The sequence below is a fragment of the Vicugna pacos genome, chromosome 8, assembly GCF_048564905.1.
Source record: "Vicugna pacos chromosome 8, VicPac4, whole genome shotgun sequence".
Classification (NCBI taxonomy): Eukaryota; Metazoa; Chordata; class Mammalia; order Artiodactyla; family Camelidae; genus Vicugna; species Vicugna pacos.
In genome coordinates this window covers 64,375,227-64,399,290 of record NC_132994.1, presented here as the reverse complement: position 1 = coordinate 64,399,290, position 24,064 = coordinate 64,375,227, and the positions used below count along the sequence as shown (strand labels likewise).

General features: G+C 36.8%; 2 protein-coding genes across 7 annotated transcripts in view; both read left to right on the top strand.

The window, feature by feature from the left end:
• Nucleotides 1–5,345, top strand: part of LATS1 (large tumor suppressor kinase 1) — a 36,936-nt gene extending 31,591 nt beyond the window's left edge. For 2 of the 3 annotated variants that reach the window (XM_072966020.1, XM_072966021.1), the window contains one exon: nt 1,488–2,088. In XM_072966020.1, the coding sequence (XP_072822121.1) occupies nt 1,488–1,997 (510 nt within the window). In that variant the 3' untranslated portion in view covers nt 1,998–2,088. Of the gene's footprint in view, nt 1–1,487; nt 2,089–3,929 lie in introns of those variants that run through there. The other variant, XM_072966022.1, reaches the window with a different exon arrangement.
• Nucleotides 5,346–11,920: 6,575 nt separating this feature from the next.
• KATNA1 (katanin catalytic subunit A1) overlaps nt 11,921–24,064 on the top strand; it is a 28,661-nt gene continuing 16,517 nt past the window's right edge. The window contains exons 1-4 of one of the 4 annotated variants that reach the window (XM_072966018.1): nt 11,921–12,212; nt 17,824–17,914; nt 18,244–18,417; nt 19,197–19,354. In XM_072966018.1, coding sequence (XP_072822119.1) covers nt 18,250–18,417; nt 19,197–19,354 — 326 coding nt within the window. In that variant the 5' untranslated portion in view covers nt 11,921–12,212; nt 17,824–17,914; nt 18,244–18,249. The other 3 variants (XM_006197733.4, XM_072966019.1, XM_015247026.3) reach the window with 3 other exon arrangements.

The following is a 24,064-nucleotide window of genomic DNA, read 5'->3' as shown; positions in this document are numbered from 1 at the left end:
CTCACTCTGTGCGAAACCTCTTCAGGGTTTGAGTTTCCTTGAGTCTAGGCCAGAGGCTATTAGAAGAAAAAAATGGTAAACTCACCACTGGTTGAATGGTATTTCAAATTCTTGTCTTTGTCCCCAGTCTCCCTGTTACTGTTTACTCTTCAGGATCCTCAGGTAGCTGCTCCCTGCATTCTTGTCCAGGTTATATAGCTGCATTCAGTAGGAGTATATCAATTACTCAGTACTGGAACTTCTGTCTCTGGCTGCTTTTAGGGTTATTTTTCTCTTTAACTTTACTGTTCTGCAGTTTCACCATGATGTGCCTATGTGTAGTTTTCTTTGTGTTTATCTTGATTGAGGTTCACAGTTTCTTGAATTGTGGGTTGATGACATCCGTCAGTTTTGGAAAGTTCCCTGTAATTTCCTCTTGAAAGATTTTTTCTGCTTCCTTCTGTCTTCTGGGACTCGAATTAGTATTCACATGTCTATGTGGTAAACATTGGATATTGTCCTACATGTCTCTTATGCTTTATTCTTTTTTAATTCTATTTATTTTCTCTCTCTACTTCAGTTTACATTGATTTCTATTGGATCTATCTTTGAATTAACTGAAGCTTTTTTTTGCTATGCCTAGTCTTTTATTTTTACCTTAAACTAAAAAATCCTGAGTGTAACTTTGTTCAGCTGATTGTATATTTTCATGTCCCCTATCTGAAATAGATGTTGGAACCAGACATAAATAACTACTGTTGTGTCATGATTTTTTTCCAAAAAGAATTCATAGAAATATTTTATTATTAGTTGAGGCATCTCCTTTTTCTCAAAGACTTTAAGATGAAGAGATACTAGAGGAGAGGCTTTTATTTTCTCCCTAGTACACTAGCTGATAAGCACCTATATTAATAAGGAAGAATGAGGTTCATTTATTCATTTGTTTAACAAATATTTATGGACTACCTACCACCTTCCTTGTTTCCCTCTTGTCCTTCTTCCATCCCTCATTCTAGCTTATTCAGAACAAGAATAAATATTTATTGAATATCTATTAATTATGTGCCAGGCAATTTGCCAAGCACTGGGAAATACAAAGACAAAACATGGTCTATAGCGTTATGGAATTTTATACTCTAGTAGAAGGACACAGACATAAATAGATACCACAGAGTATTAGAGATAATTATGATACAAGTAAATACATAGAACTGGGGAGGCACAGTAGAAAGTCATTTCTACCACAGGCAGAAGGGCTTCACAAGGGAGCTAAAACTTAGTGAGTCATGTCATATGACTATAAGTTGCCTGGAGAGGGGGAGATGGGAGGAAAGGCTATTTCCTACCAGTGATACATTATTAAAGGTAAGGAGGGCAAAATACCAGGAAACTTATTTTTTTAAAAAACACAAATAGTCCAGTAAGACTTTTTCATATAAAACTTGGAGGAAATTTTTGTTTTTCTTACTTACCTCTTTCCCCCTAATTTTTAAAAATCTCCTTTCAAGGTTATCAACTGGCAAACATCTCTTCACATCCCACCACAAGCTAAATTGAGTCCTGAAGCCTCTGATCTTATTATTAAACTCTGCCGAGGACCAGAAGATCGCTTAGGCAAGAATGGTGCTGATGAAATAAAAGCTCATCCGTTTTTTAAAACAATTGACTTCTCCAGTGACCTGAGACAGCAGTCTGCTTCCTACATTCCTAAAATCACACACCCGACAGATACTTCGAATTTTGATCCTGTTGATCCTGATAAGTTATGGAGTGCTGATAATGAGGAAGAAAATGTAAATGACACTCTCAACGGATGGTATAAAAATGGAAAGCACCCTGAACATGCTTTCTATGAATTTACCTTTCGGAGGTTTTTTGATGACAATGGCTACCCATATAATTATCCAAAGCCTCTTGAATATGAATATATTAATTCACAAGGCTCAGAGCAACAGTCAGATGAAGATGATCAGCACACAGGCTCAGAGACCAAAAATCGTGATCTAGTGTATGTCTAACACACTAGGAAATACTTGTAATGAGGATTTGCAAAAAGGCCTGAAACGCAGGGTTTTTTTAAGCTCTGAGAATAAAATTATGCAACTATGACAGAGCTATGTATGTGTGCTCTGTGTACAATATTTTATATTCCTAAATTATGGGAAATCTTTTTAAAATGTTAATTTATTCCAGCCTTTTTAATCAGTAATTTAGAAAAAAAACTGTTATAAAGAAAGTAAATTATGAACTGAATATTATAGTCAGTTCCTGGTACTTAAAGTACTTAAAATAAAAAATAGTGCTTTGTTTAAAAGGAAAAGCCTGGTATCTATTTGTACATATGCTAAATAATTTTAAAAGACAAAAATTTTTGAAAGACAGTTTTAGTTTTATCTTGCTTTAACCAAATATGAAATATACCCCACATTTACAGAGCTCCTTTTTTTTCTCCCCCATATCTTTGTTTTTGGTAAAAAAAAAAAAAAAAAAAAAAAAACTATAGAAATTAAGCCATCATGGTGGTGAGTGTTCCTAGGCTGATGATATTCTGTGTAATTCACATTTTGGAACTAAGAAATACAAGATCGAAACAGCATGCTTGTAAGAAGGAAAAATAATGCAGTTTATCTATCTTTTTTTCCCCTCTGTAGAATATTTAATTTTTTGTAACATTTTTATATCAAGAATTACTGGCTTTAAAAGAAGCAAAGCACTACTATTTTTCTTTCCATAATGGTATTTTTAATGCTGCTTTCAGTTTTAAAAGGGAACCAAGCTGTCATAAATTAAAATTTTCAATACTAAAAGCTAAGGTCTTTCATATTTTTACTTTGAAAAATTTTTTTTAAATTCCACATCCTAAACAGAGAGATTATTTTTAGTTTCATACAAAACTTTGATCAGAAATTATTTGTGGGTACTTACTAGAAAAGTACTATTTCCATATAGTGACAGTTTGGATTATGTCATCAGTAATGTTACAGGTTTTCTCTTTCAAGACAGTGCTGCATACATGGATTGCTACTGGCAAAGGAAAATCTGGCTATTTGGCAATACATTACCTATGGGCATATTAATTGGTGAAAAAATAATATTTAACTATAAATTAATGTGGCCATTAGTAATTATGAAAAATTACATAGTGGTATTAGTAGGAAATTCAAATCCTCCTAACTTATTTAAGGTTAAATAATGTTTTTCAGCATTCCTATTATATATAATACTTAGTTTTAAGAGTGACTTGTGGTTTCATACCAAAATACATTCAGATTATCTTTTGGGAAGGGGAAGAGGGCTCTATTCTGACATTAGTAAAATCTGTATTTTATTCTTTAAGTTCCATTGATAGGGAATTGTTTTGGGTAGGAAGCATAATTTTAGTGATTTTCAAACTTTTAGCTTTCCTCATATAAAAGCTAATGAAATCATATATGTAAGTAAAATTAAAGGCAAACCTTTTCCAGTTGGGGAGGGCAAAGAAAATTTTTTAGCTCACACTTTCTACTTTTCTGTAGGTTGCCTTCTCAGAGCTCAGCTTGTAAACCACCGCATAACTCACTCTGTAATGGTGGGTCTTTGGGAGTCATTGGTCCTTTTAGAGAATCTAATGAAAGCTGTGGGCTCTCTTCCAGAAGAATGCACATCAGCACATACACAAAATGTTGCATGTAGTTTAGGGATTTTGGACATGTTGAAACCTGTCACAAACTCTTGGTTAAGGACCTCTGTCCCGTAAGAACACTGATACATTAAATTAGGAGTTTTGCTTTGAATTTACTGATTAGTACTCAAATTAGCACATCTCATATAAACACTGATAACTTGTGATGGGAAAGGTCTGTACCGTGTGATAAGATATCCTTATGAATCCCTCTCTTACTGGTACAACACGAACACATTTTAAACACACTCTTTTGAGGGCACTGAAATATATGTTTGTCTTATTACAGGCTTGATATAGAAATATTTCTGAAGGACTTCTACTCAGAGAATTGTAAGAAAATGCACCATATAAGATGGCAGTCTTCACTTCGTGGAACATTTGAGTAGTCCTGTAAAATTCTTTGCAAAGCAAATTAGTTCAAGAACTTATAGCTCAGTACTCAAATTTTTAAGTTATCCCTCTCCTTCAGGCTTTTGCAGTCAGATTTATTTAAATTTCCATTTAGTTGTTTTACTCTGGAGTATGGTGCAATACAGTACAAAACCAACTTTGTTACATTTACGTTGTAGGAAAACTAAGGTACTGTCTTTCCCCCCTCCCTCCCCAAAGTCTGTGCTGCCCTGATTCCTCAAAAGTAACACACTACAAATTTTGTGTTCTTTTAAATTTCCTCTGATGGTATAAGCTTTTGGCATTTATCTGAAGCAGTGCACAAGCCTTTAGTATCTGCATTTTTAATAGTTTGGATATACTTCATTAGCTATCTTATTCCCAGACTATATCCAATTCTTCCAGCATAGAATCTGGTGCTTCCTAACCAAAAAGATGAGAACAGCATCAAAAATCTATATGCTCTCAACTGAAATGGAGTGAAAACATTGGTTACTCATATTTTCTTTTTAAAATAATTTTCCCATTCATTAAAAAACTTGCTGTCTTTCTTATACTTACCCCTTTTTATGCATATCAATAGTATTTATGAAATGTGTTCTATAATTATGTAATAATGGTAGATACAGTTATGTATTGTCCAGTGACGTCCTAAGGCAGGCCCTATTGCTGTATCTTTTCTACCTTATTTGTAATAGAAACTATAGAATGTATGACTAAGAAGTCACTTTGAGATTGACTTTTTAAAAAAGTTATTACCTTCTGCTGTTGCAAAGTGCAAAACTGTGAGTGGAAATGTTTTATTCTGACTTAATAATATGTTGAAATCAGAGAATACAGTGGGAGGATTTTTTAGATGTTGCTGCTGCTGTTACCTAAGGTACTTTAGAAATTTTTCTTTAATAAACAAAAATCCCTTTGGTATTTAAAATGAAACATTTAACTTGTTTGTTTTAAACTAAAACAAAAAGTAATTTGGGTCAACATATCAGTATATTTGTAAAGCGCCTTAATATATCCCTTCGTGAAGGCACTATACCACAGTTTACTTTTATATTGTATTGTGTATATAAGTATTTTGTATTAAAATTGAATCCATACAACACTACAGTTTTATAAAATAATGCTTTGTTAGGAAAAGAAATTACAGCTTTGCAATATAATTAAATTGTTTTGCATACTTCTGAATGTAGTAGATACGAATAATCAGCCTGTGTTTTTAATGAATCTATTTGTATTTCCCCAATCATTTTCTCTAGTGTAACATTTGCTGGGATTATAATAAAAAAAAGGCAAAATTGAAATCTTGAAATTATGTGTGGAAAGCTGACTTTAAAGCTGCTTAGTTATGTTGATTTTTTAATAATTCAAAAACTTATTTTAATCTTTTTATTCTCAGAAAATTTACGATTAAAAATTTGATGCTTAGAATTAAAATATATATAGCTAATGATAACAACACCTACTTACAGTAAACTGAATAGAGTTAGTGTAACCCAGTAAAATGTTTCCTTTTGTCCAGCATAAGTACAATAAATATTTCATGTTAAAGGCTCCCTTTAGATCAGCACAGATTTAAACCTTTTTAATTATTAAACTTTGATTTGTATTATTTGAATCCAGTTTATAATTTTTAAAATGTGTAGTGGCTAATCTGTTTTCCTTTATTTATAATCTTTTACTTTATCACATGAACTGCCTACCAAATAAAATACATATGTTGATGTTATATCTTAAATCAGCTTTACACAGATTAACAAATATTTAGGGTTTTTTCCCCCTTTTTCAAGTGTCACCATAACCCTTAGGTCTCCTCTTACCCTTTTGTTTGCACTCACTTGTAAAATCATATTTGGTCTACGTGATGCTGTTGTACAGCTGATGCAAAGTGCATTATGCTTATGATTCATTTTACTACACTTCATAAAAAACTCCAATTAATATATTTATTTATTCTTTTATTTAGCTGGCATATTTTTGGTAGGTGGAAGGTGACAAGGACTTCATGCAATCCAATTTCCTTTTTAATTTTATAGTTCTGATTATATGTTTCCAGAGAAAATATCTCATGCAGTGTCTTTGCCTTCATATGTCATAATCCTCTTGGCCAAGTTGGCTGTGGTTTCAGCAGGGCTGCACTGTAATTTCACTTCTTTCTTTGCCCAAGCTACTTTCCCCTGACTTCCACAGCATCTTCTTGTAGAAGACTGAGCAGTGAACATACACTGCTGGTCTTGGAGAGCCTCCCGGAGAGGTGGGGTGGGGGGCACTGTGGCTCACCCTGGAGACACAGACGCTGGCAGCAGCCGATCCTGGGAGCTGCCTCATGGATGTTGGTGCTGGTAGGCACCTCCCTTTAGCTCATTAGCTCCTCATTTTACTACATTTTGGATCCATGTTTGGCATGCTTAAAATTGTGACTACACCTTGTTATGCCGAAGGAAAATACACAGAAAATATATCTGCTTATGTGTTTGAAGGGTACAGGGAAGATGTCAAGTTTATGTTTGAAATACAGGCAGTTACTGTCCTCCCTAGTACCTAATCTTTCCTTCTTCCTTCCGTAGAGTCACCCACAGATCCTGACCTTTTTGCTGGATTCAGAATCTGGGTGGGAGCTGATTCTCCTAGAGAAGGGTTAAATTTGTTCTGTGATGGAAAAGATTCTTATGAGTACCCAGCTCCCGGAGGGGTTGACTGATGACACAGGCTGCTCTTGTTTTCCAGCTTCCCTTCCCTCAGTTTTCCTTTTGTTAATAGAACCCCTATCCCTGTTCATGTTTCAACTGCCCCACAAGAGCCCATGTTTCTTACATTGCCTTGTAATTAGTTGTGGCCACATGACTGGGTTTTGGCCACTGGGATACGAGTAGACATGATATATGCAGATTCTGCTTCATACACTTAAAGTTGATATTGTGACACTGCTTGCCGTCCACGTGCTCTTCCCCTCTTCCCACAGGATGGAACATGGACAGAGTCATGCCTTTACGTTGACCATGAAAACTAGAAAAACACCCTAGTGATGATGGATTAACAAGTAATAAAGCCTAGTTATGAAAGATTGTGAAGCAGGGCTGTCTGTCCAGCCTGCTCTGATCAAGTGCAAAATATTAGAGAAGAGGGAAAAAAGGTATATACATATATTATATATACATTATATATATATATACACATTATATATATATATATATATATATATAATTTGTTACTGTTGCTGAACTTGCATCCTAATACAGTGTATAATTTGTGTTCATGTATAATCTGATTTGCAAAACAATTTAAGAAGGTCATTTTTTTACCTTAACCATCTCCCATGCAATCAATATGAAATTCAGTTATTTACCTAGTACATTTTTCTCTAATTCATCATCTTCATCCCCATTGTTTGGTTAAACTAATTTGGTTAAGGCCTTCATCAAATCTTGCCTGAATCATTGTAATAATTTTCTAACAAGTCTTTGATGTCATTCTAGTCCTTCAAGTTTATTATCCAACCTGTCAACCAAATGACCTTCTTGAAAGATAATTCTAGATTCTGCTTCTAGTATGACCAAGTTAGCTCCTGACGGATTGACTTTATCACATATAACTACAAACTCTGGAAAATAATAAAACAACTACCTAAAGATACTCAAAAAAATAAAAAATTAAAAAAAAAGATACTCAAGTGGAACCAAGAGCAGGCAGATTCTGGGTGGAAATCAATGCTTGGAAGAGAGGAATGGCACTAGATAAATGTCTCATTTTCATGATACCTTGTCTGAGCACGGCCCAAATCTACTTGACTCATGAACCACATATGTGTGGGGAGGAATCCAAGCATCCAGTCGAAGAATCAAAGAGCTAAACTGACATTTGAGATGCTGCTCAGAAGAAAGCAAATCAAACCAAGTTAATTGCCTGCTTAACAAAACAAAACACCTCCAGAGGCGTATCACAGAATCCCGAGCGTAACATAACATACCCAGTATCCAGGATACACTCCAAATTTACCTGACATAACAAAGATAGGACCTAGTCTCAAGAGAAGATGCAATCAGTGGCTGTCAACCCCGAGATCCTATTTCCAACATCTGGAATTGGCAGACAAAGATATTACAATGGCTCTTATAACTATGAGCGATGATGTAAGAAAATATTCTCATAAATGTAAAGACAGGGAATCCCAACAAGAAAAAAGAAGTTATAAGAAATTACCAAAAGCAAATTTTCCTTGATTGAAGACAGTTTAAACTGGCAGATTATGAGAAAGCTCATGAGAGACCCAATAAATTACATTATATAACTGCTTATGTAATAAAAGTTTCTCTGGAAGGTAGTTAATGAATTTGATGTTATTGTCTCTGGGGATGGGACTGGATTTTTAAGGTAGCAAGAATAGTAGAAAGGCTTCCTCACTATATAAACTTTTATATCATTTGAATTTTGAACCATGGAAATGCATTGCTTATCCAAATACATAAAATGGAAATTTAAAAAAAATCTTTTAAGTTCAAGTGGAGGAACTGGGCTTAGACAAAGAAGGACACACTTTCATTGAGATAGGAGGCAAAACCCAAAGTGCACGTGTGAATTAGAGACGTTTGTAAATTGGAGGTCAGAGTATTGGGTTTAGGTTACGCTGTGTATGAAAAACCCAGGAACAACCATTACTTAGACATACAGTATGTAGAGCTGGCAGTCCACACCTGGGATAGCAGCTCCACAGTGTCAGCCCACACTTCATCTGTTCAATAATGCTATCCTCATCATATAGCTTATATCCTAAAGGTCATTTATGGTCAGCAGTTGGCTGCTTATACTCTGTCCATCTTTTCTCTGTTCTAACCTGGTGAGAAGGGGGTGGTGTGGGTGGAAGGGGGATTTTCAGGGCCTCTCCCTTTAAGGTACCTTCCTAAAAGTTCTATACAACACTTCTACTGGCCAGAAGATAGATCCACGGCCACGCCTAGTTGCGTGAGAGTCTGAAAAATGTAGTCCTTATTCCAGGTAGCTCAATTTCATCAAGCTAGGTTCTGTTACTGAGGAAAAGGAGTATTCAGCAGGCAGATGGCAGTTCTGCCTCAGGGATCAAGTTGAGGGAACTGTAATCTGATAGCTTGTTTTTCTCTGAAGATGAAGACATGGTGATTTACTGAAAGGGCAGAAAGGGCTATGTGCCTGACCTGAAGACAGTGATGAAAGTTTGAAATAACTAACGGGAAAAGTAAGAAGAGAGATAACTGAGGTGGGACATGCAGAAACATATATTTCAGGTGGATTATAAGTCATGTAATTGCACATCGGTCTTCAAGGTGGTATGTTTTTTCTTTTTTTCCTATGGCATTCAGCAATCTGGGAGTAGCAGGTCTGTGATGGAAGCTATTATTCAGGAATAACTTGTATAAGGCTAGTGAACAGCACTGGGGAAACTGTCCCATTTTGCTACTGCAAATACTGTGACATAATCTAAAAAGTCAGCAGATTCTTAATCATGGTTACAATTTCCTAGTCTTACACATATGCTGTACCCCAAGAGACAGCTCAAATTTTTGAAATAGGTAGAGGAGGACTAGCAGATGCAATAAATGGACCAGGTGAGAGAAACTGGTCCTGAAAGTCCTTTTAGATTTCATCAATGAAAAGTGTCATAAGTGTCTCCAAATTCTTTTTTAATGACTTTATTTATTCTACGAATATCTAATGCCTACAATATGACAGACATTTCTCTACTCAAATGGAGGAAGTTCCTACGTGTAAGATTATCTACTGGGGCAAGAAAGAAAACAAATGCATAATGTCAGCAAGCGGTCTTCATGGTATTCCCTTCTGTGTAATTCCAGAGGCCCAACACCTCTTGCAACAGTCTCCCCCTGTTCTCTGCCTCTTCCAAACCTTCCTACTCACAGCTGCCAAATTAATCTTCCCATTTCCTGTATAAATTTTTGCCTTCATGTGTACATGGTTTAATGGCTCTTTTGTGCCTACTAAACAAAAACTGGTACCTATCTTTTTACCTACTTTTCCATAACTTTCCTTCATGCGTCCTATGATCCTGCCAAATGAATCCCACTATTCACCAGGAAGAAATAACCTCCAATTTTCTGAGTCTCAATTTCGACACAATCATGTTAGAAGGATGGTTGTAGAAGCCACACTGTAAAGGAAGAAATGTCTAGTGTAGAGGTTATGAGGGCAGTACACAAATATTCTGTTTCTCCTTCAGGGCACGCTGTAGAGTTCAACATCCCATCCCTCTGAATTCAGTCTTGGCTACATGACTTGCTCTGGCCAATGAAATGTGGAATGAAATGTGAAATGAAATGTGGCCAGAAGTGGACTGTATCAAATCCAGGCCGAAGTTATTCAAGTTATCTCATTTTTTTCCCTCCTACTGTCAAGGGTCCCAGTGCCTACATCCACTCTACCATGAACACACAGAGTAAATGAGAAGAAAAGAATTCCTGTTGTTTGAAACCTCTTTAATTTAGAAGTCACTACAACATAGCCTTCCTGGACTAGTACAACTAATGAAGACACAGAAGTAGTAAATGTAAGCCACTCTTAGGTGGTTGCTTTTTACTTTAAAAATTAACTTCATTGAGGTATAAATTATGTACAATAAAATGCATCCATGTTATGTGTATTGTTCAATGAGTTTTAATAAACATATACACCTATATAATGACTACTCTAATTGAAATACAGAACATTTCCATCACCTCGAAACATTTCCTCCTGCCTTTTTGTAGTCTAATCCTTTCCATTTCTCCCACTCCCCAATTCAGTCTCAAGCAAACACTGACCAGTTTTCTGTTACTATAGATTAGTTTTGTCTGTTTTAGAATTTCATATAAATGGAATCCTACAATATGTATTTATTTTGTGCCATTTAAACTATAAATTGCCTTTATAGTTCAACATAACTCTTCATTCATATTACAAAAAAAGGTTGTTCAGCCTAACTAGGGTAATTAATCTGTACTTCCCTGAATTGACTTTTTACCTTAAGAAGATACACTAATTATAGTTTCCTGTGGTCCATTACAATAGAGTTCATATCCACCATAGCAAAACTAATATTTTATACTTAGCTGAGAATTTTACAAGGCTTTAAACTCCAGGAAACATTCTACTTTGTTGACTACTGAATACTCAGTGCCTACAACGTTGTTTGGCACGTAGCAGTTGCTCAATAAATATTTGTGGTCTGAAAGGTCTGAAATTTCTCTTGAATTGCCTTTACATAAATCAGTGTTAAATTAATGGGATGCTTTAAATTTAGAATTTTAATTGCCGCTCACTCCAAGAGGAAAACGTGTCTTAAGTGCCTCTATTCCACTTTAATTGGAGACAGGGGATGGATGTTGAGACTGGACGACGCATGGCCAATAGTGTCGTTGAGTATGTACGTACCTGTACATCGTGGAACATCGTAATTTTATGTGTTGTCTGGTTGTTTTAAAATGTTGATCAAAAAAGTCAAGAAAATAAAATTCCACCAGTAGCGTGTCCGAAGTCTTTGTTTACTCACTCCCTGTTTTATTCATGTTATGCCTTGACAAGCGCCTCAGCCAAATTCTAAGTATCTGGTTCTAAAACAGGATTTGTTATAAACGGATTGTTTGACTCTTGACACTTACCTGTAAAACAGACACTCTGACCCCCTCACCTCTGAGGAATATGATGAAAATCAAACGGGAGGAAAAGTGAGCAAGCACTTCGAAAAAGATTTTGAGGAACGCGAGGTGCCTGTACTAGCTTGCGTCCCTACCCCTCCCACTCCGCCCCGCCCTCCGGCAGGCGGTGGCACGGGACTGCACAGGCGCGCCCCCGCCAGCCCCGCCCCCGCCGGCCCCGCCCCATTTCCGCCGGCCCCGCCCAGCGGGTGCTCGGCGCGCGCACGCCGCGCGGCGTCCTCGTTCCCGGGGCGTCGCCCCGCGTGCGCTCGAGTCACCGCGGCCGGTCCCGGCACCGGAAGTGACCCTGGCCGGTTTGCCTTCAAATTCTTGGCGAGCTGAAGCATCGTCGTGGGCTGGTGACGGTTGGACCTGGCAGTGCTGGATCCGTGAGCACAGAGCGGGGTGGTTGGGGCCGGACAGGGCCGGACCCTACTCCCTCGCTGCCCGGATCCCCGCTCGGCCCTTCGTCTCCGCCTGGCGCTGGGCAGTTTCCCGAGGAGCCTCAGCCGCCACAGGTGAGTGCTCGCTCTCCCGGTGTTCTGGGGACCCCCGACCCCCATGGCCGGGTCGGCTAGGGACTCGGGAGCCTGGGATGCGAGCCCGCTGCGCAGCCGGCTGTGAACCTGCCGGTGCCTGCGCTGAGGTCTTAGGTCTTGCTGTTGTCGCTGACACCTGTGGCTCGTGACGGTCCCCCTCCCTGAGGAATCCTGTCTAGACGGTAACTTTTGGGGACCCCTGCAGATCCCACTCTAGGCCAGTGTCATTAGAGAAGTCTCCGGCCGAGAGAACTTGGTTTTTTTGCTAAACTTTTTTGATCGGCCGTCTCCCCGAATTCGTCCACGCCCCCGCCCGAAACTCTCTTCCCTTGAAAAACCCCAGAAGCCTCTATTTGGGGAATGCAGCTTCCTTTCTTACATTTTGTTAGGTGGGTGTGATATTGGTGAGGATGTTATTTCTTAGTTTATTCTGGAGCTGGGGGTCCCCTGGGAGACTTATAGCCCTTTTTGTTTAGAGTTGGTACCTTTTAGAAAACTTTGTTTCATAAGTGTATTATACGGTGATGAAGTTAGAGATGGACGTGGATCCTTAATGCCTTGCAGTGGGTAGTCTCAAGCCTTTATTTAATCAAAAATAAATTTCTCTTAACTGCGAAGTGCTATTTTTGTATCAGTTACTAACTTGAAATAGCACATTGTTGCACCCTTGTCTCTCTCTCTCTTTTTTTTTGCACTCTTCTTTCCTGAGAGCACTCATTTGTCTTCCTCTTTGAAATCAGACCTTTAGTTACTGTTGAGAACATTCCTAATGTTTTAGAGGGTGTGCGATAGATCTTTGCTGCATAGTCACAATGATAGAACACCAAGGGGTCAAGAAAGATTCTTGTAATTGTTCATACAGGCCTAACTATCTCAGTATGCAGCCCTATTTTATTTTTCAAAGGAGATGTTCTCTGTAATCAGTGAGTTCTCAAACAAAGAAATAGTGGCAAAAGTCTTTGTCTTGTATTAATATTAACTTGTGGGCGGTCTCATGCCTTTGAAAAAGGGGGCAGTGCCAATCAACTTTCCAACATTCCTGGACTATGAAAAGCTATATAAAGCTCCTTTATGGCATTGGTTATTCATGAAGCTTTTACATTTTATATATTCGGTACTAGGCTACAACAGATTCTGCATTTTATTTTGAAACTGTTATCAATGCTTGACAAATACTAAGGATTAGATAATCTTGTAGAATTTACTGTATTTACAACAATGTTGAATTTCTATTTACAGCAATGGTTTGGGGTTTTTTGTTTTTTTTTTTTTTTGCTACTTGACCGGTTAAAAAGATAGAGTGTCAAATCAGTGTGATCAGTAGTGATAACATGCTAAATAGATTTTGCTTGTAGTGTTAATTGATATGGCTTGAATATGGCTTTTAAAGTTACATTTTAATTGTTACATTCACTGATTTATTTTTGTTTTATTCAGGGTAAAAGAAAGTTGACCAAATACATGTATTTGTTTTTGTTTTCTTGAGCAGATTTCTTTTTGGTGCTCTTTTTGTAGTGATAACTTTCTTGTGCTTCTTGAGTATTTATCATATGATGGTTATGAAGGTAAGAAGAATGTATGCCATGCTATAATTGGTCATGGGTCACTTATGTATTGTATTTATTAGTAATCATCAGTGACTGACTGTAAATTAGCATGGTGGTTGCTTTCATATCCTAGAGATGAACATTCTGAAAACTGCTTAACAGTATATTGTCACTTGTAAAGTTATACACACTTGGCTTACTGAAATTCCTTCAGGAAAATGCATGGTCGAAGTTCATCTGTTCTTGTTTAGGGCATTAGTTTTGCAGATAAGTATTTTTAACATTGATGCTGATTTTTTAGCCTATGCTTAACACTGTGTGCTTGTTTCCTCCTACTAAGCAAAGAAAAAAAGACCTAGAATAAATAAAATGATACCCTTCCACCAAACTTCAAGATCTTATGTTTGTCTTCAGTACAATTCCTTGCACCTCAGTATGTATACAATATTTTTTAATGAACGATAATACTGTACACGTTACAGTAAAAACTGCGATAAAAGTGGAACCCAGTCTAAAGTTCCTTAAAAATTAAGTGAGTATGGCATCCTTTTTGATGTGGAATAGGAAAGCCCCTGTATTTGTCTGGGAAGAGAATAGGCATCTGAGAACTCAAATATTTGAATCTGTAGCCTGTTCTTTTTCATTCTCTTTGATCACTTCTTTTCCCTCATCCTGGAGGAGAAAAAGACAATTTAAGTGTCTTTGTGAGATACCACACAGCATCACATATTAAGTTTACTACAAATTTTGCTGTAATAGAGCTTTTAGTGTTTTAAAAATGTGACTCTGTTACTTGAATTAAAATTTCATGTTGCATCTTAGTTTAAATAAATGAATTTAGTCATTAGCTGAAGTAAATACTCAAGCCATGTAAGCAAAACGATAGTTTTCTGAGAGGAAGGATCATGTAAAGGAAAGCTTGCTATGAGATAAAGCGTGCATCATCTATGGTTATTTTTCTCTGTAATAATCTCTCTTTAAAAACCGACTGTCAGAGTTTTGGGCCAATCTCATTTTTATAAGTGTTCTATTAATTGAACCAATAGTGTTTGTAGTTCATGGTGGTTAAATTTTGGTCTATGTAGGCTTTTCTTCCCATATATTTATTTCTTCAAGTATTGCCAGATACTGTTTCAAGTAGACCCAGTTTCTGTCTTCCTGCAGTATAATTTTAGCAATGATAGGATATATTCTTGAAAATTGAAGAATCTCATAAATTTATAGTGTTGACATTTGAGAAGAATGTCTTAGAGATGCTACAAGAATAGGAAAATTTACTTTTGTCTAACATTTCTTCAAGTCATGGTATTTTGATACATTTTCAGTAAACTCATTGTTTCTTTGATAACCAGGAACTTTTCAAGTCATTTTTAATGTGGCCTTGGATTGACTTTACATTTGTTTGTTAGAAAATGTCAGCTCATTGGCTCCTAAGGAATTTTATCTGACTGGAAAGAAGTATCCATAACACAGAACCTTCAAAGAAGGCCTGGAATGACTTCTGTGAGTTTTGGAACATTGAGTCATGGCCCACCAAAAAAAAAAAAAAAGTCCACCTACAAATAAGTAACAATTTAATTTAGATTTTTCTTTTAGTGTAGGGAAGGGAAGAAAGATCTGGAGGGAAAGATGGAGAGAAGGAAAAAACATGGGAGTCTTGATATCTGCATTCATCCCGATCAACTGTGTACTGCCAGTAGCTGGCCCCAGCTGTACTCCCTGACACTGCTGCTCAGATGAGGTGTCACTACAGGGCATGTGTAGCTTCAGGGCAGAAGCAGCCACATGGTTCTGGTAGAGATGCTTTGAGGATCAAGGAATGTGAGAGTGCTGAGGGTCAGAGGTAAGAAATTTTAGTAGTTAAGACAAAACCTGGCAGTATTCATTCATTCAAAGATTTACTGAGTGTCTACTGTGTGGAAGGAAACTTGGTTCTAGGTACTGGGGTTATTTTATCAGTAAAATAGCAGAGAACTGTGATCCTTGGACTCAGTTGCTCAGTCTTAAATTACTTATAGACCTCAATTTGTAGCTGTGTTGCTTCATAGCAAATTACCCCAAAACTTGATGGCTTAAAACAACAAACATTTATTATCTCACAGTTTCTTTGGTCAGGCGCTGGACATGGCTTAGCTGGGTGCTTCTGGTTCAGGGTCTTTCACAGGCCATAGTCAAGGTACCAGTCAGGGCTGCAGTTATCTCGAGGGTCAGCTGAGGGAGGATCCCCTTCCTGGCTCCCTTACATGGTTGTTGGCAGGACTCAGTTCCTCTGGACTGTTGGACTGAGGGTCTCAGTTGCTCACTGGCTATTGGCCTGGGGCCTCCATCAGCTCTTTGCCATGTGAGCCTCCACACTGGGCAGCTCACAGCATGGTAGCTGATTTCCCTTAGAGCAGGCCAGCAGGAGAGCAAGAGACAGTGAGCAAGATGGAAGTCACAATCTAATCTCAGAAGTGTCCTTCCATTATTTTTGCATATTCTGTTTGTTACAAGCTCACATTCAAGGGGACATGATTACATGAGGGTGTGGATACCAGGAGGCAGAGGTCATTGAGAGCCATCTTACAGGCTGTCTCTAATTATTGATGGTTATAAGTCACTTCTTTTGTTGTATTTATTTATTTTTTTGTTTCTCTTCTACCCTTCACCCTCTTTCTCCACCCATATTTCCCTATCATACCTTCCATGGACAATGTAATGTATTTAATATATATTCTTGGATGTGTGTGTAGCTTTTTAAAAAAGGGTGTTTTATATACCATATGTAAATACAGCATATTTTTAAGTTTATAAAATGGTATTGGGACTTAGATCTTATTCTAAGTTCTTTTTCACCCAATCCTATATTTTGATGATCTATCCATGTTGCTATTTGTAAATTTTGTTCACTGCTTCCATCTGCTATGTAGTATTCTATAGTATGCATCCACCATATTTTCTTACCTGTCTCCTTAGCAGAGAATAGACTGTTTCCAGCTCCTTGATTTCTCAAACAGTTCTGTCATTAACATCCAAAATCAAGTTCCCCCGTGGGTCTGTGTGAAACTTCCTCTGGAATATTTATAGAAAGGTAGGGTTGCAGGGTCATAGGATAGATGCATGCAAATTTTGTCAAAGTACTGCCAGATTGCTCCCAAAAATGGTTATACCAGTTTATGCCCACAAATTGTACATGAGGGTGTTCTTTTCTCCCAGTCCTTGCCAGTACTTAGTATTATTGGACTTACTATTTTTTTTAATCCGGTAAATGTAAAAGGGGCCCCTCATTTCTTTATTTACATTCATCTATTGCTAGTATCTGTACTCGTTAACCTTTTGGGTTTTTCCTTCCATGAATTGCCGCCTATGGTCTTTACCCATTTTTGTGTGAAATCCTTTTGTCCGTTAGTGTAGGAATTATAAGGATGGATTTTCTAATCTTAAATTATCCTTGCATTCCTGGGATAGACCTTCCTGATCATGGCGAGTGTGTGTGTGTGTGTGTGTGTGTTTTGATATATTGTTAAGTTAGCTAATCTTTTATTTAAGATTGTCATATCTGTGTCCATAAGTGAAGTGGGCTTTGTATTATTCTTAATTAGTTTTGAAACTGAGGTGGTCCTCACCTCATAAAAAGAGTTGGTCAGTTTTTCCCTTGTTTCTGATTGGAAATTGTCTTCTGCTGAGAAGGTAGGTAAAAACCTACCTTTAAAAACCCCTTATACATATATCCATATCCTACTAAGTAGAAAGACTGTGCTTGGTTCTTGTATATGGAAAGTTTCAGGGAAAATGCATTTAGCACTTACTGAAGACCCACTCTTTGCCAGGTAGTATGCCAGGTACTTTAAACAGTCATTTATTCCTTATAGCACAACTCTTAGAATTAGTTACTATCCTCATTTTACTGATTTAAAAACTAAGCCTCAGTGAAGTTAAGGGGCTTGACCAAGGTGGCAGAATTAGAATTCTAACCAAGATTTTTCTAACCGCAAAACATGTGCTTTCTGCTATTTCACACTGCCTTCCAAAAAATGATCTAACATTCTGCGTTTGTTCTGCAGATGTTCAGTAAGACTTGTGTGTCATGCGCTGAGGTTACAGTCTCAGACTTCCTGCTGCAAATCGTGTTCTCAAAGAACTTAGAGATTCAAGGTAGACAAGTGCTTTGAGGTGAAGGCCCCAGTAAACTGCTGGGGGACTTTTGAGTGCGGGGAGCTCATTTTGGACTGAGAATTTCAGAAGGTAGACATACTGGGAGAGTTGCCATCTGAGTGGGGCTTTGCCACATAGATAGGATTTGGCTGTGGGAATTAAGACATTTCTTTGAAGGAGTAGAAATTAGCATGATCAAATGTATACAGATGGAAAGTGCAGTGAGTGGTTGTGAGCAGGGATCCTTGGAAAGTATGCTTTAAAAAACTCTTTGTAGTGCTTATTTTTAAGAGACAAATAATATGAAATTTTTCTTTCTTTGTTTTTAGCTTATAATGAGCATGAGTCTCCTTATGATTAGTGAGAATGTAAAATTGGCGCGTGAATATGCATTGCTGGGAAATTATGACTCTGCAATGGTCTATTATCAGGGAGTTCTTGACCAAATGAACAAGTATCTATACTCAGTCAAAGATACATACCTCCAGCAGAAATGGCAACAGGTAAGAATCACGACTGCTGTTTGTTTTAATGGTTTAAAATACTCAGAAGAAAAGATTTAAATAGTTAGTGCTTTTGCAGTTATACATTAAGAGTGTGTAATTTATTGCATGGATTTGTATATAATGTTACTTGAAGCTTGATTTATTATGTTAGTAATAGTCCATATTCACCATCATCAGTATTATGAGTTCTGCTCAATTATTCTAATTTTCAGAATCTAATAGTAATTGTTTTGAAAGTTTTTTTCCAGATCACATTGTTACTTGGTAAAATATACACACATATATTCATTTTCATATTCTTTTTCATTATAGGTTACTAGAAGATACTGAATTTTTAAAAATATTTTTTTGAAGAGTTTTTTTTTTAAAGTTTTTTTTTGGCGGGGGGGTGGTAATCATGTTTATTTATGTATTTATTTTTAGAGAGGGTACTGGGAATTGAACCCTGGGCCTTGTGCATGATAAGCATGTGCTCTACCACTTGAGCTGTATTCTCCCCTAACTTCCTAATTTTTAGGTACTTGGAATAAGAACCGTAAGTGAGTAACATGGCTTAATTAGCCAGCATATTTAATTCATTTTATCAGAATTAATTTTGCAATTGAAAATAAGAATTCATGAACCATTAAAATTTCAACAGAATATTTTGGTATGATTTCCTGAATATCTGATGTCAAAATGGAGGCTTCTAACATCTTTAATAAATGGCCTTAATCTAATCTTGGCAATGTATTAGTTATAGGAATTTAAAGAACCATATTCTCTTTTGAAACCAGGTTTGGCAGGAAATAAATGTAGAAGCTAAACATGTTAAGGATATCATGAAAACACTAGAGAGCTTTAAACTAGACAGCACTCCATTAAAAGCTGCACAGCATGAGCTTCCAGCGTCTGAGGGAGAAGTCTGGTCCTTGCCCGTACCTGTTGAACGAAGGTAAGTAGAGACCCTTTAAGAAACGTAGTAGCGCAGAAAACTGACAGCATTGGGTTATCTAGGAGGAGAACTAGGGGACTGAGAGACAGGAATGGGAGGAGGTTTTTTACTGAATACCTTTCCTAACTCTTAAATTGTATATCATGTAACTGTATGACTCATTTCAGTAAATTAATTTCAGATGGAAATAAACCAAAACTATGCTTTTGTGAATGAGCTTAAAGTAGTGGAGTCATTGTTATGGAAGGAACATGGGGCTGGAGATGGAAATTTCTGGACTCTAGTTCTATCTTTGCCACTGTCTGTAGCTTTGGAAAGGCATGTAACCTTTCTTGGCCTCAGATTTTTATTGTGTAAAGTGAGAGAATTAGACCAAAACAGTGGTTCTCAAACAAGCTATTGCAGAATACTGCTATTTATCAAGCTCTGTACTGCTGCTAAAGTTGAAAAATGGGTTTTTCAGATCACAGAAGAAAAGGAAAGATAAAATGTCCCCTCTCAGTTATAGGTTTTTCTCCGACATTCCCCGCCCCACCTTCCTGGTGCCAGCAAATGAACAATTAGTGAAATTTAATATTTACTGAAATGTCCTAAACAGCTTATAATGCTTAGTTTCACTGCATATTTTTTAACTGACAAATGTGTAAATGGATGTCATTTATCTTTTTTACTTACATACTAGATTTCCTAGTTTGTATTGGGGGTTTAAATATATGTGTGTGTGTGTGTGTGTGTGTGTGTGTGTGTGTGTGTGTGTAGTATAAATAGATGTATTTATATTCTGCAAAGAACACTGACTTTCAGGTTCTTTGACCCTTAACCACTTTGAGAACCTTGCATTAAGAGATCGCTCGGGTGTTTTTCAGGTGTTTGAGTCTATCATCGTAACTTAATTCTTGATTGTATTTTATCATAGGTGCTAGATATTGAGTGTTCACAGGGTTCTGAGTACTAAAATAGACTACACATTTTATTTATGTCTCACAATAAGCTGTCCAAAGAAGTCAGATTTTCCCTGTATTTCAGATAAGATAGCTGAGATACAATAAGGTTAGGTAACTTTTTCCGATTATCACAAAGCTAATAACTAGTGGAGCTAGGATTTGAACCCAGGTATATTTGATTACAGAGCTGGCACACTCTGCCATGCTGGTGATTCTCACACTCTGGCGTACATAAAGATCTCTTGGGGCACTCATTAAGAATGTGGGTTCTGGGGTTTCACTCCCAGAGAAGTATGATAGCAGATGGAGCCTAGGAATCTGCAGGTGATCCTGATACAGGTGGTCCATGGATCACACTTTGAGAAGTACCATACTAAATTTTTCCCCCTCCAGTTTAACATCAGCTAGTGAGTATTGATTGTTTCATAACCACTGTAATTTTCTTCAGCTCCAGGTAAAAATACTAATGTTGTTATTGACTCTGATAGCTTATGAATATTTACTAAATTTTACCCTTACTTTTAAGTACTTTTTTGTATATTTCCTGTTTTATTTTAGAATTCACTAAATCACTAAAGAAAAAAAAGCATAGCAATAGGCTAATTAAAGGAAAAACAGGAAAATGCATAAAAGTAGTAAGGGACATCACATAGTCCTCCTAGTACAACTTCTGATGTTTTATGCATTGTTTCTTTTCATGCTTGTAGCTGTGCTCTATACATATATAGAACTTTGTACCCATTTTTTTCAAAATAATTCTAATAGCAGGCAACAATAATCATACACTTACTGTGTGCTGAGTACTGTGTTAATTGCTTTACATATACTGTTTAATCCTCAAAACAGTGTTAGAAGGTAGGTGCTAAATTTGTAGCCCCAGTTTCTGTTGAGGAAACTTAAGCTTAGATAGGATAAGTAATTTGCTCTTCATATTGTAAACACTGATAATTTATAAGCCATCTCAGACTTTACTCTCTGCTGCTTTTAAAGGCTTATTTGCTACTCTTTTGATGGGCTATAACCTACATAACCATGCTCTTATTGGTCATTTTCCCCTTTGTTATTATAAATAAAGTGGGTATTTTCCCACATTTATGATTACTTTTTTATTAATTTCAGAAGTAGAACTAATAATAGATGAGTCTAATTGTGTGTTTCTTTTCTATGAATATGTTTTACTCCTAATTATTTCCTTTTTTTTTTTCCTTCTTCTGGAGTCATTATTTGCCCATTTATTAGTCTCCTTTGGCTGCCATAACAAAATACCACAGACTGGGTGGCTTAAATAACAGAAAATTATTTCTCACAGTTCTGAAGGCTAGAAAGTCCAAGATCAAGGTGCCAGTCAGTTTGATTCCTGGTGAGGACTCTTCCTAAGCAGATGACCTTCTCTCTGTGTCCTCACATAGCAGAGGGAACAGCAAGCTCTCTGGTATCCCTTATGAGGATACTAATCCTTAGATCAGGGCCCCACCCTTATGACTTTAACTTTAATTACTTCCTTTTTCCAAATGATCACATTGTGGTTTAGGAGTTCAACACAATGAATTTTGGAGGGACATAAATATTCCATCTATAACAGCCCTGTAATTCCTTTCTCAGTTATTTGTTAGAACTTCCCAATGAAGGATGTTCCCAGTGAAAATTCAGCTGATTTGAAATTTAATGAACTATTTGGTTGCCACAGTCTTAACAAGCAGAGGCAGAAATACTCTCTCTTAGGGGTAGTGGGAAGTTGAATTAAATGAGCCTCTTCATCCTGAAAAGTCTTTGATGATGAGCCCTAGTGTCCCTTAGTATTGCTTCTGGCTTTCTTCAGTATTTTTTTTCTCTGATTTTCGATGCCCTGAACTACTACTACAAAGTTCTCCTCTTTGACTTTATTTGCTGCATCTTTCTGTTTCTTCCTGTAATTTATTTTACTTGCTCCCTCAACTGAATATCCCTCAAAATTCTTTATTTTTCTGTTGGTCTTCATTTGTGCTCATGCTTAAGAGAGCTTATTCTTTCCACTCTGTTGGTGATTCTAACCTTGACATCACTGAAATTTTAGTCCTACCTAAAGAACAGATTCCACTGATCCAGCATTCTCTTCTAGGGCTGTGCACAAAAATGTTTGTTCAAGGAGGTTCATTGAAGCCTTATAGCAGAAAATTTAGAAATAGCTTAAAAGCTTTAGGTATGATTTTTTAAAAATGTCTTTTAAAAGTCAGCTGATGTTCCTTAAATATCTTCTCATCCTCACTTAATAAAACCCAAAGTTTTCCACATGTCCCTCAGTGCCACCTTATGAGATCTGGTTCCCCACTGCCTCTGTGACCTAAGTTCTTACTGTTCTCTCCCTCAGCCATCTTGAACAAGTCAGACACAAGTGTTTCCATTCTCTGCACATGTCTTTCCTTCAGCTCAGACGTTTGATGGCTTGTTTCTCATTTCTTTCAGGTCTCTACTTAAATATCACCTCAGAAGGGCCATCTCTGATCACCCTACCTGTATCATCCCATAGCCCCTCACCTTCTTTGTTTCCTTAGCACTTAGCATCATCTGATGTACTGTTAATTTCTTCATTGAAATGCCCACTCCCTCCCATACACACTTGTATGCACCCTATGAGAGTAGAGGCTTTTATTAAAGTTTTTTAAAAAAATTTTTATCTCAAATGCAGAGTAGTGCTTGTCAATAGTAATAGTTTAGTAAATTATTTTTTAGATGAATGAATAGCAGTAAGAAGTGGATAAAGTGTGGCACATTTTATGTGATTGCCATCTAGCCATTAAAAGTCATTTACAAGGTGATGATAGAGGAAAGGATACAGGAAATATTTCATGATATAATGAGCAGAGAAAAATATGAGTGTATGTGTCTATAATGATTCTAATTTTGTTTAAATGGAAATCAGTTCTAAGAATATAATATGGTAAGTGGGTAACTCTAGGTAGTGGGGTTACAGGTGACTTTTTAAAATTAAACTTTGTTATATTTCAGTATTATTTTATGTTATTTTTCTAGTAAGGGGAAAAATAAATATATATTTTAAAGCAGTATCTCTACTTGGCTCTCCAAGTTTCTAAATCCAAAATTGAACCCTCATCATTCCTTTCACATATTTATTGGTTTGGCTTTACCATTCTCCCAAATTCTCATTTGCAACCTTTCACATCTAGGAGTGTCTTTTTTAATAGCATGTCTCTTAGACTTTTATCTTTACTCCTTAAGCTAGGCCCTCATCTCGTGCCTTGATAACATCTCTCTGCTTTTTGTGTTTCCTTCATCAGTATATTTAATTAAGTATTAGACTGATTTTTCTAAAACCTTTTCAATGACAGTCAGCTAAAGACCAGGCCTGTTGTTGAACTGGTAGTGTTTAGATCTGCTTACTGAACCACTTACCTGTTCAGTATCATCTCTTAATGTTCACCATTGTCTTTATAGTTAGTATCTTTATAACTTCTACATAGATTAAGCTCATCTTGCTTTCTTTGCTTTTCTTCACTGGTTTTCTTGTCTGCAATTGTACTGTCTTGTTTAGGTTAACAAGGTTAACATGATTCCAGGCCCAACTTATTTTCTGTCTTCAAGGAGTCATTCCCATTGCCATTGCATTCTTTCACACTTTCTAGTATACTTGCCTAGTTTTATGTACCTTCTTTCTTAACTGTACTTGAGGTATTTGAGGGTAGGACTCCCCTACATTTTTTATTACTCATTTTACTTGCCCTAACCAAGTCTGGGAGCATAGTAGGGGCCTAGTAAATATTTGAGAGGT